An 18,612-nucleotide genomic window follows, 5' to 3' on the forward strand; every position below is an offset into this window, starting at 1 on the left:
ATAACTTGTATATAATATATTCCGTTACCTGTTCGCATTGATATAAAACTTGAAAGGATACCGGCCGGACTGGCTGCTTTGCTTTCCGTGTAAATACATATATGATGTGGAATAGAAGAGAGGCCAGGAGGCCGTCTCGACCTACCTATTCGGTCAATCACGGGTTGAAGAGGTATGTACCATGGTAAGTGGGGGCGAGTGAGGTGTCACGGAGGTCAAAGTACACTTTTAGTTCTGCTTTTAGAGTTTTTAGCTTTAGCAGCCCTTGGCCAATGCTTTAGCCGATGCAGCGTTAGGACTATGTACCCGGCGATTCTATGGCATATTTCCATGGCGCCAATTGCTTCTCCAGTTCCAATACAACCTGACAACCAACCAATACATCAATGTCTTTTGACAGGTCGTCCACATTTCATATTTACTTTCACCCAAGTTATTGATATGGGCTTCATGTAATATTATTAATTCCTATCTTAATTCTCATTGTTTTCTGCCTCGACTTTATGCCCTCTGGAATGACTGTTATGTACGATTGGATACTTTCTCCGCATCTTATCAAACATTAATCCTGTGAAAACCTCACCCCGCTCGTCATCCTGCCGTCTTACCAACGTCAATGCAAATCATATGAGTCCCTGCACCAAGTAATGAAGGCGTCTATATTGAACTGTTATACTTGAGATTGCCCTCGAAGCTATCTTTCACCAACCCGAAAAATCCTACAGGAAATCCTTCGAACATACCATGCTTATAGATCAACACAAACAGTGAATGCGGCCGTTATTTCGACCAATCCGACCTGTCACGCTTCACCTGCCCTCGCCCTCATCCTCGCTAATACCCCTTGCCAGCAGCTCCGTTCTCGTTGGGAGTTTCTTGGCCAATCTCCACGTTCTCTACCACCCCGCGACCCAATTTGCAGCCCAATCGCTGCATCGTATCATTTCTCGCTAGCTAGCGAAGCTGGCTGTCGGCTGCTTGAATCAAATCAACCAAAGCCTTGTCCTCGACTCTGACTTGTTTCGCTCCTTCAACGTCTGATCATTTCCTTCTGGCTGACTGACCGCATGTTTTGGTTGCCTGGTAGCCTACCTGCATTTGCAAAACTCGCGGCTGTGACTACTACTACATTACTACGTGATTCAAACACTTTCTAGGTCGTACTGCCACCGTCTATCCTAGGTATCTGTTTGTTGTGGATGCCGCGGCCTCTCTATAATAAATCGACACTTAGCGTTTGTTGCTGTCGGATTACGGACACTTGCATAGTTGCTGCACTCGACATATCGTTATCAATCTACAACCAGATCACGCATTATGAAACCTGGTCCAATATCTTAGCCGGGTTTGTTATGGTATTCTCCACAATCTGCCCACTTAGGCATTGCCGGTTGGCCGCATTCTAAAGGTCCATAGTCACCGGTGCTAGGATCGTGCTAGGATATCGACGCGCCCCATCGCAATCCGATCCTCCCCCCACCATCGCCTATTGATATTCCGTCTTTGAGTGTAATAGTCAAATTATGAGTTTAGTCAATTGACTGATCACACAGACCGGACTGCTGTTTGGAGGTGTCCTTTTCGTTTGTTGCCCGTTATGGCTGCAACTGTTCAGAAGCTTCCGTCCTCGGATCTGGCTGAAAGTCTAGACGATACTCTTCCTGAACTAAGAGAAGCCGACTACTTAACTCAGGTCCTACAGCTTTCGTCCGAGAAGACTGAGGCTTATCTCAACGAACTGATCATGAAGGCCTCAACCTTGGGTATTACTATCTCTCGGCCGTCAAGTGCCAGAAACAAACGAAATCTGTCTGGCGCCAAATCGAACATCACCGTAGATACAAATCATGCCCGCACTGCGTCTACGGGGTCGGAGAGCTCCGCGAGCACGACTCTTACTTCATATTCCTTAACTAACGGTTATCCTGAGGCCACAGGGCGGAGCATCGCAAGGAAGCGATCTAAGGCTCTTACGTTTGCTCAATATGAGAACTATCTCGCCCAAGCCGATCCGACTCTCAACCAACCTAAATTCATATCACCCTCACCAACAGAATCCGAATCAACGCCAAGCATTTTCAGTGTTAGCACGACCAAGAGCTACCTGAGTTTTAGAAGAGGACTTTCTAAATTACGCCGTAGACGAAAGACCCCGTCTTCTCTTGGACATATCGTCATGTTTGTTAAGCATCCCCGGTAACTTGCAATGTGCATGGTACTAATAGCTTCATGTTGATATACAGGTCATGCAGTGCGTGCCGAGAAGATCTCCAAGTCGACCAGCCTCTCCAGAGATTACTGTGTGGACACAGTTATTGTTCGAGATGTTTGAAGATCATGATCAATCAGGCAACGACTGACGAATCTAAAATGCCACCACGCTGCTGCACCCAACCAATACCAAGTTCGATAATTAAAGCTATATTATCCCGCGAAGAGCAACATAGGTTCCTGAAAGTCGTGGTACAATTTAGCACGCCCTGGGAATCGAGAGTATTCTGCTCCAACCCAGCCTGTGGCGAATTTATACAGCCGCGGATCAAGGTCGACCCCAAATATCCATCCCAAGCTATCTGTCGAAAATGTAAAACGCGAGTTTGCGTTATGTGTAAGAGGGATGCTCACCCTATAGGCCAAGATTGTCCGGATGATTGGGAATTAGATGCCGTCTTGAAGATGGGAGAGAAGTCAGGATGGAGAAGGTGCTACAAGTGTAGGTCACTTGTTGAGCTCACGCAAGGCTGTACGCACATGACGTGCCGATGTCGTGCGCAGTTCTGCTACATCTGCGGCGCAGTTTGGGATCAGATGGTGGGTTGTCCTAACTTCTGCAATGGCGAGGCTGTGATGGAGGATCGGCGCCGCGAGGAAGAAGCCCGGGCGGCAAAACTCGCAGACGAAGAGGCAGCCAAGCAAGAAGCTGCTGCGAAGGAAACAGCAGAGATGCTCGAAGCAGTAAAACGTAGCCAAAACTGCGGGGAATTCAAAGCGTTGCGAGAGGAGCAAGTAAAGGAGATGGAGAGATTCCATGTTTTCGATAGGAGATCGAAATGGCTCATGTGGACTAGGCATGCCCACGCAAAGCTCGCTCTCGTAGAGAAACACTCGGCGGCTATCGAGAGGATGAACGAGCGACATGGTAAGACGGCGACGAATCTTGAAGATCGTCAAGTTGCTGCAGAGATGGAAATGCGCTCAACATTAGAACAGAGTGAGAGAAACGTGCGGATTCGGCTCAAGCATATGGAAGCATATTGTGACGGCCTCGGCAAGAATCCAGATGGAGGCATACCTTCCCGAACTGTTACGGAACGGGATCTAAGAGAACTCGGGCAGCAGTATAACGTTGAAAAGAACATGAAGCAACTTCATCAGGCCAAAATCAACGTTATGCGGGATAGACAAGCGAAAGCCCTCGAAGAATTACTCGAAAGGCAAGAGTCGGAGATGGGCAAACTGATTGAGAAGAATAGGAAAGAACTGGAGAGTCTCGAATCTGATTTTTCAGACGAGGAAGATGCTTTGGCGACGGCAATGAGCCAGCGCAGAGAAGCACTTCAGAAACGATGGGAGCTCGAAATGGAAGTGATGCGTAAGGAGCTGGAAAACGACAGAGGACTGAGTTACGCTTCGATGAGCCCCCCCGAATGGTTGTACGACGAAGAGCCGTCGGAGAATGGCCTCCCTGCCGTAGATGAATAGGGTGCCTTAGTGGATATCCCACTAAGTACATACATATTTAACAAATATTCCTTTAGATGCTACGGCATCTTGATCTCATGGTTATCTATGATTATTCTTAATCTCATATGTACATGTTATTGACATCCCCGTTTGCTCTTCTCTTTGTGGTCGTAGAGGGCTTGGGTGTTTAAATACTTAAACACAGGATGGAAGGTGGAGTTTACAGGCTTGCAACCTTGCAGGGCGTCATAATAGGGGTTGCATAAGGTACAGTACCTGCTGAGAAGGCTGTCAGGGTAAAACTATCCGCTAGCATAATATACATATTAGCCATGAACTGATGTGAGTGCCAATGCTGAATAGTGAAATAAATCTATGGTAGTCGGGAGGTTTGGCATTGGATGTTGTTCACACTACTATAAAACTTTCCATGAGACTTAGAAGCACGCAAGCACACACGAGTAACTGTAACGGATAAAGGTTGATTCATATTTCATAAACAAATAATATTTATTGAATGATGCCATAATATAACATGGCTATTATGAAAGCTTGATAGACTCAGCGCTCTCAAAAAACTAATTATACTCAACAATATTGAATTAAATAAACCTACAGAATCCTAGACGGCTAGTAAAATCGGTGGCCTATTTTTGGGCGGTCCTATAGACGGAGTTAGCTATTGTACTCTAAGCAATACATTCGATTGTACGGTGTAACTCGGGAGAAAGCGTTCAGAATATGTAAGAATTAAATATCACCTTGCCACTTGATATAGCAGCTCTGGCGAGAGCGCCATCGAAGTGGAATCAATCGCAAATTACCTCATCATAACAAGCAAAAGGTTTGGAAATATCTTGGGGGTAAAAGTGAAGGCTTACCTATTATGATGTTTGCCCTTAATGAAAGTTAACTTTTGGACAGTTCTTAAAAAAAAGAAAAAAGAGGAAAAGAAAAAGTTTTATGAACAGTTGGAATGTTGAGGCTGCAAAAAGATCTTGAAGAGAAATCTTTTTAGAAAAGGTCTGCAGAGGACCCACTTTAAGCAGGCGCTAGATTTAGTTGACCTCGGGTGCGGTTTAGGTGAAATTCCGGCTTAGCCCTAACTTGCCCACACAACATTCAACTTCCCACCGCATTTTCCGCGACCGAAGAAAAGTTCAGCCCAGGACAATTCAAGGTAAGGAGGGATTTGAGCCAACACCACGATATCACCAAATCAGTAAGTCTTCCTCCTTTCTCCAATTCTCCGCCAACCAAACGATCTTCTAAAGAAACAATCACGCCTCTCTTTTTCAATTGTCTCTTTATTTTCTCCATCTTCCTATCTTCCAGCCTTCTTAATACCCACTCATCTCTAACAACAACATTATCAGCACACCCTCACAATGGGCGACGCATCGATCGAATCCCCCGAATGGCGCAAGGTCGAGGTCGGCCGTATCGTCCTCGTCCAGGGCAACGGCCCTTATGCCGGTAGACTGGCTGCTATCGTCGAGATCATCGACCACAAGCGCGTACGTTAACCCCGAAACCGGCAATCTGGAAAGTTACGAATCTCATGTAATCATGTATATTAACTTGGGAACATCTAGGCTCTGGTTGATGGACCTTCGTCAGACCCTAAGCTGGTCGTTCCCCGACAAGCTATCTCTTTCGCCGACGTGCTCCTGTCCGACCTGAAGATTGCGAAGCTACCGCGCGCCGTCCGAACAGGAACCCTGCAGAACGCATGGGCGAAGGCCGAGATCGACGGCAAGTGGAAGGAGAGCAAGTGGGCCAAGCGAAAGGACCAGACGGAGCGAAGAAGGGCGCTCACCGACTTCGACCGATTCAAGGTCATGCGACTCAAGAAGCAACGACGATTCGAGGAGCGAAAGGCCCTGGCCAAGGTCAAGGCATCCGCATGAATGGCAATAGGAGCATGAAGGGGGACGGAATGGTCGATTCTGTTACAACGGTCTCTTTCAGCTGGAGAGGAAGGTAGTCTACGGATCTGGTCTGCATGAAATGACACATTGGCATGGATGGGGTTGCTGGTTTCTTCTGATTCGTCTGGCAAGACCTGTATGTCACTCATAAAAATCTCGATGAGGTGACCGGCGTCAATGATACGGAAATTCACAACAACTTGAGGCTGTTTTCTACGTGATTACATCTCCGCCGGGTGAAATTTGTGCTATCACATAGACATACCCAGATTCTTGAGTTTGCGCAAGTGTAGATTCGATACGCAAGTTGACAATACAATTCCTCCGAGGGTCCCGAATACATATATGCCTACCATAAAATTTAGGGCATGTCTTTCTAAAAACCTCATCTCTAAAGAAAACAGGTATAGAAGTATCAGTAGATAAAGAAGTTGCAATTACCTACATAAAGTACCTAACATGATGCCCTGACGCACTTTGGGTACTTGCCATAGGTATCTTGGGTAACATGGTCGCATTGTTGAAGCAGGAAATCGCGTAAAGTACTTCATATTACCTAATGTATGTACATGTAATTGAGCATGACTTCCGCTACTCGGACAAGTACCTAACTTTCGTAAAAGCAAGAGCCACTTCTGCCACTCCATGCCCAGGCATGGGAAATACTATAAAATCCGTATTTGGACTAGCGCAGGCGCTCGCAAAACTGGCAAACCCTAGGCCAAATAATTGACAAAAGTTCACAGCTGTAAGCAACTTTTTTTCATAACCGAACCACTCAACCCCCCCAAGGTACAACCAATCACCCCCGCTACCTAACTTCGGCGTCGTTCTTAAGTTGTCGCTTTGGTAAGTTATCGATATTTCCATAAATTTGCTTCTTCATATATACCTCATATATATTTTCCATACCAAATGTAAGAGTTGTTCTGGAGGAGATGGCGGGCTAAATTTTGAGGGCTTGGTACCTCAAAACCCCACGATATCGCACCCACCTCGCACATCCAGAATTAATAGCTAATTTAGACCCCACCAGACTCTCACATTCAATATGGCCAACCCCAGAGTCGAGGAACTCCCCGATGAGGAGCCTAAGAAGGTCTCCGTCGAAGAGCACGACGACGATGATAGCTCCGATTCCGAGATTGAGGTCGGCGAGGGCGGTGCTTCAGGCTCTACCGCCGTCGTCCACTCCCGCAACGAGAAGAAGGCTCGCAAGGCCATCGAGAAGCTTCACCTAACCCGTGTTACCGGCATTACCCGAGTGACTCTCCGACGACCAAAGAACGTAAGTAAAGCGAACAAGAAATATTCGGTTTGGTTGGGGCATGCAATATTTAGTTAGGATTGTGCGAAAAAGAAATACGTCATATCGAGTGTATATCCCGGTACTTTTTATAGCTTTGCGCAACGAGGGAAATTATTCGCTTCCAGTCAGATCAGATGGGGTTGTCTCTTCATGGCTAACCGAATCGCCTACAGATCCTGTTTGTTATTAACAACCCGGAAGTCTACAAGTCACCCAACAGCAACACCTACATGTAAGAGCCCACCGCAACTACATTAGATGTTTAATATGGCTAACAACTTTATTAGCGTCTTCGGTGAGGCCAAGATTGAGGACCTGAACTCGGCTGCCCAGCAAGCTGCGGCCCAGTCCCTTGCTGCTAGTGGTGGTGAGCACGACCATTCTGGTCACGACCACAGCCACGGCGAGCCTAGCAAGGCTGTCGAGGACGCCGAGGAAAAGAAAGATGATGACGATGACGACGAAGAAGTCGATGCCGAAGGGCTCGAGGATAAGGATATCGAGCTGGTTATGACTCAAGCCAACGTCAAACGAAACAAGGCTATCAAGGCCCTGAAAGAAAACGATAACGACATAGTCAATTCGATTATGGCGCTGAGCGTTTAATGGCGGAACTTGATTAGGAAGGATGAGTCTCACTGCGGGCGCGTTGGCTGGATGTATGCGACAACGGAAAAGTCTGCAAGGGGAAAAGACAAAACCAAAAGGAAAGTCGGTTGGCTGTGTATTACATGGTACGATATCTTACAATGGATTACTGAGCCGTTGTGAGCAAGTCACTTCGAGTTTAATGACAATTCGACTGTTATGTTGGTGACTGCACCTTTAATATAATTTTCTCCAATGTGAGATCTTGCTCGTGATATCCAAACATCAAGCCACAGTAGATCAGACCCAGCAGATTTCCACTAGTAAAAAAGTATGTAATAGGAGAATATAAGCAGTATGTTTCTAATAGTCAATTGCTGGTAAGAGATGCTCTTCAATCTCCGGAATGCAAAGGGGCTAGTAATCCACGTGACTTACAAATAATCACGTGGCTTTACCGGATTGTGGCGCCCTGCAAAACGTCGGGGTTCTTCGGCTGGGATACAGCAGCAACATCCACTGCGAATTGCTTCACATCTCCACTCCTTACCTTTTTCCTCAACACATCACCAAAATGGCCGCAGTAAGTAGTCTTTCTTGCAGGATATCCTGGATAATGCTGTTGAGCTTTTCAAAAGGCAATCATGGTGCCAATTGGATCGTCAATTGCCCCAGGAACTTCCATTGAAAAATGGACGAAGATGAGCTAATTTCTAATTTTCCGTTTCCTCCCTCGCAGCGAAGCGCAGCCCTCAAGCTCGACTGGACCAAGGTCACCTCCTCGCTAGGTCTGCGCGGTCAGACCGTCGCAGGCCTGCAGGCCTTCAAGCAGCGCAACGAGAACGCCCGCCGCAAACTGCAGGCTCTGTCGGAACTGCCGACGACAGTCAACTTCGCACATTACCGATCCGTGCTTAAGAACCAAGCCGTCGTCGACGAGATCGAGAAGCGTTTCGCCGCCTTCAAGCCCGCCCAGTACGACGTCTCTCGCCAGCTCAAAGCCATCGAGGCTTTCGAGATCGAGGCTATCAAGAACGCCCAGAGTACCAAGGAGAAGGTCGATTTGGAACTCAAGGACCTCGAGGCTACCCTGAAGAACATCGAGACCGCTCGCCCCTTCGAGGAACTTACTGTCGATGAGGTTGCTGCTGCTGAGCCATCGATCGATGAGAAGACGGCTAAGTTGGTGTCCAAGGGCCGCTGGTCCGTTCCGGGATACAAGGTACGGGCTATTCTCTGTTACTTGCAGGACATATATATATGCTATGATGATAATGATGCTAACACCCTTTCTAGGAGAAATTCGGCGATCTTTCCGTACTATAGACAGCTTGCGCAGCGTAGCAACCAGAATTGCATTACCGCTCTCTTTCCCTTGTGTACTCTAGCATTGTAGATAGGAAGACCGGGAAGAGGCTGAGAAAGTGGAATTACATACATTGTTAATCAAGTCCTACGTGTGTAGTTTATAATTGTCCCCAGGCAGGTGACATACTCTCCGTCTCGAAGTACCTATCTGATTTCGAAAACTACTTACCTAAGAGATGGTATGTAGTCTTGGTTACTTAGTACCAAAGTCCAGTGTCTAGACTTGAGTCGAGGATGGCGAATAGTATGGCTTAGTCAAGTCTATCAGCCTATTGTCATGTCATCTTTGGACTATGCTATGGAAAGCCCCCGTGGTAGTGAGGAACGGTTATACCAGAAATCTAAGAGGATAATCTATTTCGTATGCCTTTACAGGACCTTTAGAGACATTCCAATTTCGAGAAAGGGGTCAACTACAGTTTTGCTTAAGTTATTGATATATGCTTAACTATATAACTTAAGTTGGTCCTCGTTCCAAGTAACCATTCACAGAATTGGCATGTAGCAAGACTACTCCCAGGTAAATTGAGCAGTGCTTTATACTCCCTATCAAGCCAACCCTCGGGAGCCCCAATTGTCGCCATAGCTGCGCACCAAAGTACAGAATTTCTTTCTTTCAATAACTTAAAGTTACCTAAACTTACAACAATATGTTGGATCTGTTCCGTTTATTAATGTGTTTTGCCAGCCGATCTTGCCTATAGCGATAGCAACAACACTAAAAGATCACACCTAGCTCGATTCATTCGGATCAACATCCCTTATCAGCTCAAAGAAATAATTTTCATTATCTAGACCTGGAAGATAGCGGGGATGAAGCCTAGATATACCAAACGACAGGACCTATGAATAGTTTTCTTTCCATAAATGAAGAGAAGGGAAAAGAAATAACCAAACCCTGCGTGGAGCATATCGGTACGGAAAACCTTAATGGTCACGACGAGGTAAGTTACTTAGCTTTTCAATAAGTGTAAAAATTTGCTAACATCTCAAATAGGCTCGATGCCGCGTTGTGCCTGCAGGAGGAACTCCCCGAAGACTTGCCTTCCACAAAAGTTCTGGAATACTGCGAGGCATCAGTGCCGTCGGTCTCGTACGGTTGATACAAGAGCCCGGAAAAGCCGTGATGCCGCCGTTTTGGAGAGCAATTAAAGAAACCAATCCCTATACTGTGATTACTCTGGGGCTCACGAGCATACCACCTTATCTGTTGATAGGGGATTCTAGGTCTTCTCGCATTTTATAAACTTACAATAGATCTACGAACTTCTTATAGTCGTGTGGGCCTGACTAGACGTCTGATAGGGGAGAGTTATAATGTATAATAGCTTTGAACTTGAGGCTACGGCTCTACGCCCTATTTATTAGACACATGAGCAAATACCGCTAAGAGGCAAATATAGGAAGGTAGAACGGAACCTTTCTATTTTAATACATTAGTTAGCCTGGTATATGACTTTAGGAAGATATTTTACAATAAATAAACTTTATCAAGAGTCGAAGAGGCACGCTCTTTAGTAGTAAATGTATAGGTACCTAATTTATATTGAGTTACGGAAGTGGATCTGCGTATTTAAAGTACCTGACCTATTTAGTTCGGCAGGGCGGGAACAGCGGATCAGGGTCTAGCCTACGCTAGCGTGATTAGCGTAACTAGCGTAACTAGCGCGCCCTACCTGCAGGTGTTTCTTCAGCTCTTCCGCCTCGTTGGTTACATGTTCCCTTTTGCTCTACCAATCTCCACGCTACACATCAATAAGACACACTTTCACACCTTCTACACACTTAAGCAACGAACTCGCTTACTCTTACTATTATGCCGACTATTTCACTTATACTCCACCTCCACGACGATTGAGCATTTTTTGTATCCGATTGCCCATTAACATCCAAAAGGTAGCGCTAGAATTCCCGCGACCATGGCATCCCTCGCCGCGGGGATAGTCGATCCCACAAAAGCTGGCAAATACCCAGTTGTTTTGAGCGATGCCTTGCTCGGCAAGGACCCAAAGGAGGTTTTCACCGGTGTCAGATGTAAGCCGCCCATTCACCATTTACCTCAGTTAATAAACGATACCTAACGGATAACCCACTACAGATAATCATAAGCCATCATTATCGTCATCCACTGCGCCCGCCCAGGCACGAATAAAATCGACATCCGCATCTTCTTCTAAGAAGGGCGCCTCTACGTACGACCTCGCCTTCCAGGATGATGGCGGCCGTTATCAATACAAAGGAACACGCGGTGTCGAAGACAACCAATATGTGCTGATCTTCGACCCCGCCCGCGAGGTCTTTGTCTTGCACAAGGTAGACTCTATGTTCAACATGAACTTGGTAAAGACGCCATCAAACGACGACCCTGAGAGCTTGCGACAAGAGTTTCCTCACTTGGATGCTCATAGTGCTGCTAGCAGCGCCAAGGCTACGGGACCGGCGAGACAACCTGCAAAGGGAAGGAAAGAAGAGAAGAAGACGGCGGCTAAGCCGCGGAAACCGGCATCGAAACCAAAAGCAGAAGATAAGCCGGTTCTAGCAATGCCCGAGAAGAAATCACCTCCAAAGCCTATAACAACTAGCAAGCCGCGCCGCACCTCGGACGATTCGGAGGAAGAGAGCTCGGACGACGACCTTGGCCTTACGATAGAGAATCCAGGTGGCGAGGCGCCGAGAGTTAATCAACACTACTCTCCCAACCTTTTTGGAATTCGCCGTTTCTCCGATTTGATGAACGAGGGCGAAGACGAGAAGAATAACGAGGAGTACGACGATGCTGACGGCGAGGAAGACGACGATGAGCCTATTGAGCACTTCGTCCTACCTAGCCCGATCAACCAGCAGATGCACCAAACCAGCAACGCCCATAAACATCCGCAAACCAACGAGGAATGTGATGAAGACGAGGATGAAGAGATGGAGGATGTACAGCAAGAACAGCCGGCTGAGGCTGAGGAACCTGCCCTGGATGAGTCGGATCTCGAGGCTGCGCTGTTAGCCGAACTGGGCGAAGAGGATCAGCAAGAAAGCGACGTGAGCGAGGAGGAGTAGGGGAAGATCTTGTTTCTTCATTATTGATTTAGGGATGCCCATTTGAGGCGATATCTGACCTGATCTTCCGGGGATATAATAAAGCGGCGTCTGGTGCTCTGGATCTCTGGATACCACATGAACGGGCGGATGGGATATCGGAATTCAATACATGACGGGTGAATATATCTCCTCGGCAAAAGCGGCGGCCTGGCCTTGATTTACTTATTTTTTATAGACGAATATTTTAATGATTACCTAGTAGTTACATAGTGTCCTAGGATCTCTAGAGGCGAAAACATGACACTATTCTTGAACAAGATTAGTTGGGATTAAGTAGACTTTAGCATAGATGATGACTTGATGCTCTATCTAACCAAAGGCATTATAAACGGGCATTCCTGTATACTCATCTCAAGGGGGAAAACTCCCTTGATAGGTAGAGCTTAGTCTAGAAGATGGATATGTAGACGTGTAGTATACTATTAGACAGTTCGTGTTTACTAAATATATACCCACACGTATCCCTCATCCCCTATGTTACCTATCTCCCTTTACGAAGCCCCCGAGAAGTCTAAGTTCTCGTTCCCAACAACTGGGTTCAGCACATTAACATTAGTTCCCGCCAAGTTTCCATCACCGCCCTGTACTACTGCTGAGAACGAATCGGCCATGAGTTGTACGCCACTCACGAAGTCCTGCTCGTCAAACTCGCAGTGCCCGCCGTTCGGTGAGTTATCTACCGTCTGTAGGGCCCCGACGGCTGCTGCGTCCAGGCCTTGCGAGGTGGCGATCTGCTCGTAGGCTTTGATCGCTGCCGGGATCGCGGGTTGGAGGAGCGCTAATTCTTGCTGCGTACTCTGGAAATGCACACGCGTCTCTGCCAACGCAGCAGCGTCCGCATCTGCTACGTCGACTTGCGGTTCTAACCCGCCGCAGTTGAGCAGGACTTGGGACTCCTTTCCGGCGCCGGCGAACTGCGACATATGCCCCGGCATCAAGAACCCGCTCAGCAACAACGAGCCACCAGACACCCCCGTAAAACTCACGCGGCTGGAGTTAAATGCCAGGACTTGGGGCATGATATCCGCGACCAAGTCGGCGACGGCCTGGGCGTGGGCCACACCGTCAGTGCGGTCGAGACCAGAACCGCCGCCCCAGAAAAGGTTTGGGTCCGGCGCTAGGACGGCGACTCCCGCGAGACCGTCCTGCACGGCTTGGTTCGGAAAGTCGAAGAATGACTGTCCGCCGTCGCCGTGTAAAAGGATGTTTAAGCCTAGATCGCCGGCTGCGCCCGCCGGCTGGGCACCGCCGTCGACGCCCGAGTCGGCTGTGAATTGGTCGGCGGGTGCGGACACTTTGAAGCGGAGGGGGAGACCGCTGAGGAGGGTTAGTGTCTAGGTTATACATATAAACTTGGGTATGTTGGTTATAAATAGAGAGGTAAACGTACTTTACGTTAGCCGTCGTATCCAAGATGGTGCTTCCATCCGTCGCCGTCGAGACGCCCTGCGGTATCTGCTGCGCCTGCTGGAAAGCCGTAGCTTGCTTCTGCTGTTGTCCTCCGCCTCTGGTCGCCCCCTGGCTATTCTTGTTCTTGCCACCCCTATTCCCTCCGTTTTGCGGCGCCGCATCGACGAGGGAAAGCGCCCCGAGGCCGAGCAGTAGCGATAATGAGCGAATGTTCAACATCCTGACTACCTAACGTAACTTAGATTAAAGGGGAAGATATTACGAGTAATGGACTGGCGAGAAAGAAGAAGAAGAAGAAGAAGAGACAGGCGAATCTGGGCCTAGGGAAAGAAAGGAGAATGCGTGTGGTTATCGAAATAAGGCCCGTCAAGAGCTTAGAAGTGAAAGAAGTGTAAAAGAAAGAGAGAAACAGAACTCCATTCCACGTTTCGTAGATTTCGAAAGAACGCAGTCAGTCTTATTAGTAAAGTAAAGTCTTCAAATTACACCTCTCCTCCCCTCCCAGGGTCACGGAGATCAAACATCCATCACGGCCCACAACAAATCGCATCCAGACCTAGCCTCGCGCATTCCAAGCAATCTAGAAGGGCGCCAAGACGGGGCCGAAGATCGAAATTGGCGCTCATCGCACTGAGGTATCAGCTCCGACGATAATTATCTGTTTCCAGGCTGCGCTGGTGGGAGAATGGGCACTTCTGACACCGTATTGGGATACAGTTGAGCTTCTCCGTGTTTCGCCGCAAGGGTTGCGACTGTTCTGAGGGCGCCGGCATCCCTGTCTGAACCCCACAATATCCGGCAGGTATCGTCACATCCTAGAGTTTGGGCTCTTGTCTGAAGCTTAGATTTTGCTTGGCGATGCCTATCAAAAAGAGGACTACAAAGTCATTCTTTTGGCTATTCCTAGGAGTATTAATACGGGTTAAAACAAGTTTGATCCTACCTACAGAGAGATCTGAAGCCTGGAGTAAAAATAAAATAGAAACTGGTACTATCCTAGAAGGCCTGAAATAGTTAACTAACCTAACCTAGGTGTTAGTTATCATTATATTGGACATCGTCGTGATGCTTTTGGTGTAATTACTACTTAAATTTATTCATCTACTAGCTTTACACTACATACAACTGGACACGACTACTAAGCAAACAGTTGCAAGACCGGCAAGAATAAGCTAGAAAACAGGACGATGCTGGAGTTAATACTAATCAATGACAGAACTGACGAGCATAGAAATGATTCGCATCGCAAGTTGCTCGAGAGCTTCCAACCGTTTTGCCCTCGGCCAAAATGGCCACATTCATTGGGAGCTAAGCTCATACCGTATACGAAATATACATCCGCCGAGAGGAATCCTTTGCGCCCTGCTTTGTTACAATGACCAACCCAAAGTGAGGTCCCGACTTCGCTTGTTCCTATACGCCCTAAATATATTACCAAATGTATACCCAATATATGCAAACGAGCGTGTTGAAAACCAAGTTAATAAATCTAAAAATTCTGGCCGTGGATTGGAAGCCTTCAGACCTTATACTATTTAGAGTGGTAATAGTATGTGTAGGTCCGGGGGGCGTGGCTTATAATATCCAAGAAGCCGAATGATTCGCCCTTAAACGGCCCCAAGCCACGTCGGCTCCGTATAGACTCTACTGATTGATATTGTGGAACCAACCGTAATGCTATGATACACATCTGGGAGGTGGACGTACAGCAATGTGCATCTGCTATCATTGCTAACAAACAGTTGAGAGCTGCGCATACTTGTCGACTATCATACCATCGACTCCTCCATTGCCTCTAGATCGTTAGGCATCGCCCCGTGTTTTTTAATCATATGTCGTCTCCAATTGTCTTTTCTCGGGAAGGCTTTTCTTCCTTTGAAGTATGCACATGTTGGTTCCGTACAGTGATAGGCTTTCGATTTGACATGCTTATCGTTGATGTGTCGATCAAGGTGTGTCTTTGTACCAAACTTCTTATCACATCCCTCGTAAGGGCACTCGTGTTTGCGGTCGTGATAACGTTTATGGTGGTTAAGTTTATGGACCTGATCAAAATACCGGCCGCACTCTTCGCAGGTATGACCGGATGATTGGGGAGAAGGGATCTTGGATACCTCCGGTGACGAACTCGACTCTGGTTCCATCTTGACATGTTCATTTATGTTTGGATACGGTGATGGGGATACTGTAAGCCGGGTATCTGGCGTCCTTCCCATGGATGGATCCGTAGAGCTCTGCCCTGGTGTGGTACTGTAGTCGTACGAGTCCCCAGATAGACGAGGCTCGTCATCACTAGGGATATCCAGGAAGCTCTCTACATCGATGTCCTCTTGAGAACCATGAAAAAAGTTCCCGGAGTTTTCTTGCGCCGTCTGGTCTGTGACGATGGCAGGAGGTGAGTTAGGAAATGTCGGGGGTGACGCCGAGTTCTCCATTTGGTAATGAGTATAAGCAGCTTTCTCGGCAGCGTTAGAGGGTTGCATGATGGACATCGGCGACACGAACGATTCTGGCTGAAGAGGAGGAGAGTGTGAGCTGTGGAAGATAGAAGGTCTATGAGTAGCATCAAGTGTCCCGTCCAGCTCCATAGGCTCCGGGATGGCCGGGCTCATAAGTCGTTCTTGGGGCCGGGTCTCGCATTGTGGCTGAGTTGAGTGAGGTAACCGATCGGTGGAGTCCGGACTTCTGAGGGCAGCTGAAGGTAGCTCAGGATCTCTCTCGGTGGTTTCTCGTATTGTTGAGCTAGTCCGAAGAGGGTACACGTCGTACTGGGAGTCTCCTTGTTTCTGTCTCTTGTGTTGATGATCCCTTTCTGACCAGCTCCCGCCTACAGAAGCGGTTGAGATACCCGTTTCTCCAGAAATTTCGGCAGGCTCTTCAAAAATTTGATTCACAGGTTTTGCCTGAGTACCAGTTCCTTCCACGGCTTCTAAGCTGGATTCTGGTTTCATACTGACGGGACTAACAACTGGCGAAGCGGGGAAGTACTGTTGAGATGTTGAGTACTGGGGGCTTACGGTGCCATGAGCCGAGGAATGCGTAGAACGTTTCCTCTTGATGCTATTCCATATTCGACTAGTTAGAGAGCCGCTTCTTCTTCGATGTTCTCGGGAATCTCTCAGCTGAGCTTCGTAAAGCTCAGTCATTTGTCTTGATGGTGGTATCGGTTCTTGCTCAGGATTTGAGCCCATCGAGATTCTGGTGTCATAATAACTAGAATTGGCTGCTTCGTATCCCGTGACGGCATTGTCAGAAGGCAGATGGGCTCCAAGATCGTTGGTAATTGGAAAAGCTGCAGGCTGAGGGGGCAGAGGAAAGTCGACGCCTGGGGGCAGAGGTGGCTGACCGAAGTTTTGAGGTAGGTGATAGGATTCATGACCACTCACAAATCCGCCTCCATAAACGGCAGGTTGTATCTGTTGGAACTCAGAGCCGTCGCTGAAGCCTGGGTTGATTCTCTCGAAATCATCCTTCATAGAAGGGGGATGATCCGGTTGTGTGGCAGGGGTTTGCCTAGGCCGGAAGCCCTGGAAAGGGAATAAGGTCCTGACTTGAGAGACCGTAGAGCTTCCAGCTGGCAATATCCCCGCTTCTTTCGCCTCTCTTAACTTCCGTCTGTACCGGAAGTAGAGAAAGCCCAGGACTACGAGTAACAGGCTGCCTCCGAAGGCACAGCCGATAACCGTTCCAGCAATTGCACCGGCGGACATGTGACTCCCCCGCGCCCTGAGCCCGGACCTGGGGTTCAGAACAGGCGCCATATTGAATTAGATGAGAGCCGAAGCTCGCAGTAAAGGGTGAATAGATTCCTGCAGATTCCAGAGGTTATGCTCTAAGCATGGGACGATACCTAGCCTGGATGAAAGACTAACGGGTGCAAGCCAAGAGAAGTAGTTTAGTATCTGCCGAGAAAGAATTAATTAAGACTCGGGCCGTCAGTGGCGGGGAAGGGTTATGCGAGACCCAGATGGGCGGTTTTAGGTCAGGGTCTCTCGAGTTGAAAAGGTGGAGGGTACGATCTCCCTCTCTCTCTGTCTCTCGCGCGCGTATAATCAGCCGGTCAAGTCAGTGGGATGAGATTCGGCCAACACAGGCGGCCCAATGACGGCCTGACAAGTGCTGCGCAGGGCAGGGGCAAATGGATTATGCCAAAGATGAATTGATGATGGCCTAGGTCATATTTTGATCATATTATGAGATGGATAAGAGGAGTTGACGTTGAAGAACCAGGATGTAATGATTTATCGGATTGATTCAGCCTCATCAAGAAAAAAGTTGGAGGCGGAAGTGAACCCGGAGGCGCCCTACAGATGCAGGCAGAGTTACATTGGGATTCCCTAAAAAAACCTAGGAAACATACAAAATCCCACGGATATCGATGGCTGGCGCTCGTGTACATGTATGTACAGGGTATGTACAGGGTATTGTGCAAGGGGTCCTTGCCAATTGGAGTCCTCAATTAGGACATAAAGTTACTTTAGGTTTCAATCAATTTTGTTATGACAAAATCTCCGAGACCCTCTTATTCTATGTTTCCTAAGAAATTCCCACGTTAAAATGTCGAAAGGGTAAGCACAAGGTTAGTGCACTAACACAAGCGCTTACCAGCGCACGTGTGCACCAAAACTTGGGTTAGCAGGTTAGCTACCTCTTTGGTACGCTACTGCGCCACAATCTATAACCAGTAGAGGAAAGGGGCTAATCGATAGTAGCCATGGAAGTATCCAGTTATCCTGTCAAGTACCTGGCAGAAGCTACTTCTACTGTCGGAGACCTCTCGGTGAACGCGATGAATCGTGTTTTAACACATTAATCAATTAATCAACGCGCTACTTTGCATCAAACATCTACGGAAGAGCCGTAGCAGATCAGCCTCAATTGCACCACGCTTTACACCACACGTTGTAACCCCAGATACGTCATCGCAATGTCCTCTGGTCTAATGAATGTGTCTGGTAGAAAAGTTAACTTGGTATTGTGTTTGTGGTTTTTGTCCATGGGAGTAGCCGTTTTTGTGACATGATCCAATCAGAACGCTACAAATCTCAACCCTCTTCCATTTTCTTTCACTCCCAAAACTAGACATCTATCATCTTACCTCGAAACGGGGATCATCCAAGCTCAAAGTTGATAATGGCCTCAGATCTCGTAGCGATTCCTGTCCACGCGAATGATTAGGTGGGTAGGTATTCATACACTTAATCGGGCGCAAAGGATCCATAATATCGT

General features: G+C 47.7%; 7 protein-coding genes across 7 annotated transcripts; 5 read left to right on the forward strand and 2 right to left on the reverse strand.

The window, feature by feature from the left end:
* Positions 1-1,502: 1,502 nt before the first annotated feature.
* F4813DRAFT_199013 (uncharacterized protein) lies at positions 1,503-4,021 on the forward strand. Its single transcript, XM_049239532.1, has 2 exons — positions 1,503-2,178; positions 2,244-4,021. The coding sequence occupies exons 1-2, from the start codon at positions 1,598-1,600 to the stop codon at positions 3,700-3,702; spliced, it is 2,040 nt and encodes a 679-aa protein (XP_049096615.1). The 5' UTR covers positions 1,503-1,597; the 3' UTR covers positions 3,703-4,021.
* A 793-nt stretch (positions 4,022-4,814) lies between these two features.
* Positions 4,815-6,119, forward strand: F4813DRAFT_369752 (ribosomal protein L14-domain-containing protein). Its single transcript, XM_049244457.1, has 3 exons — positions 4,815-4,906; positions 5,061-5,201; positions 5,280-6,119. The coding sequence occupies exons 2-3, from the start codon at positions 5,073-5,075 to the stop codon at positions 5,592-5,594; spliced, it is 444 nt and encodes a 147-aa protein (XP_049096616.1). The 5' UTR covers positions 4,815-4,906; positions 5,061-5,072; the 3' UTR covers positions 5,595-6,119.
* A 222-nt stretch (positions 6,120-6,341) lies between these two features.
* F4813DRAFT_369757 (nascent polypeptide-associated complex, alpha subunit) lies at positions 6,342-7,860 on the forward strand. Its single transcript, XM_049244458.1, has 4 exons — positions 6,342-6,464; positions 6,652-6,903; positions 7,098-7,156; positions 7,212-7,860. Exons 2-4 carry the CDS (start codon positions 6,667-6,669, stop codon positions 7,528-7,530), a joined length of 615 nt encoding a protein of 204 aa, XP_049096617.1. The 5' UTR covers positions 6,342-6,464; positions 6,652-6,666; the 3' UTR covers positions 7,531-7,860.
* Positions 7,861-8,031: 171 nt separating this feature from the next.
* On the forward strand, positions 8,032-9,289 carry F4813DRAFT_369758 (uncharacterized protein). Its single transcript, XM_049244459.1, has 3 exons — positions 8,032-8,095; positions 8,252-8,734; positions 8,809-9,289. Exons 1-3 carry the CDS (start codon positions 8,087-8,089, stop codon positions 8,836-8,838), a joined length of 522 nt encoding a protein of 173 aa, XP_049096618.1. The 5' UTR covers positions 8,032-8,086; the 3' UTR covers positions 8,839-9,289.
* A 1,510-nt stretch (positions 9,290-10,799) lies between these two features.
* On the forward strand, positions 10,800-11,931 carry F4813DRAFT_392407 (RNA polymerase II transcription elongation factor-domain-containing protein; the record flags this gene model as incomplete). The annotated part of the gene is made up of 2 exons (XM_049247276.1): positions 10,800-10,914; positions 10,979-11,931. 2 exons carry the CDS (start codon positions 10,800-10,802, stop codon positions 11,929-11,931), a joined length of 1,068 nt encoding a protein of 355 aa, XP_049096619.1.
* Positions 11,932-12,464: 533 nt separating this feature from the next.
* On the reverse strand, positions 12,465-13,602 carry F4813DRAFT_392408 (uncharacterized protein; the record flags this gene model as incomplete). Its single annotated transcript, XM_049247277.1, has 2 exons — positions 12,465-13,290; positions 13,364-13,602. The coding sequence occupies 2 exons, from the start codon at positions 13,600-13,602 to the stop codon at positions 12,465-12,467; spliced, it is 1,065 nt and encodes a 354-aa protein (XP_049096620.1).
* A 1,435-nt stretch (positions 13,603-15,037) lies between these two features.
* F4813DRAFT_199215 (uncharacterized protein) lies at positions 15,038-17,357 on the reverse strand. Its single transcript, XM_049239533.1, has one exon. It carries the CDS (start codon positions 17,142-17,144, stop codon positions 15,153-15,155), a length of 1,992 nt encoding a protein of 663 aa, XP_049096621.1. The 5' UTR covers positions 17,145-17,357; the 3' UTR covers positions 15,038-15,152.
* Between the last annotated feature and the right edge of the window lie 1,255 nt (positions 17,358-18,612).

This window comes from Daldinia decipiens (assembly GCF_022478715.1).
Source record: "Daldinia decipiens strain CBS 113046 unplaced genomic scaffold F4813scaffold_35, whole genome shotgun sequence".
Classification (NCBI taxonomy): domain Eukaryota; kingdom Fungi; phylum Ascomycota; class Sordariomycetes; order Xylariales; family Hypoxylaceae; genus Daldinia; species Daldinia decipiens.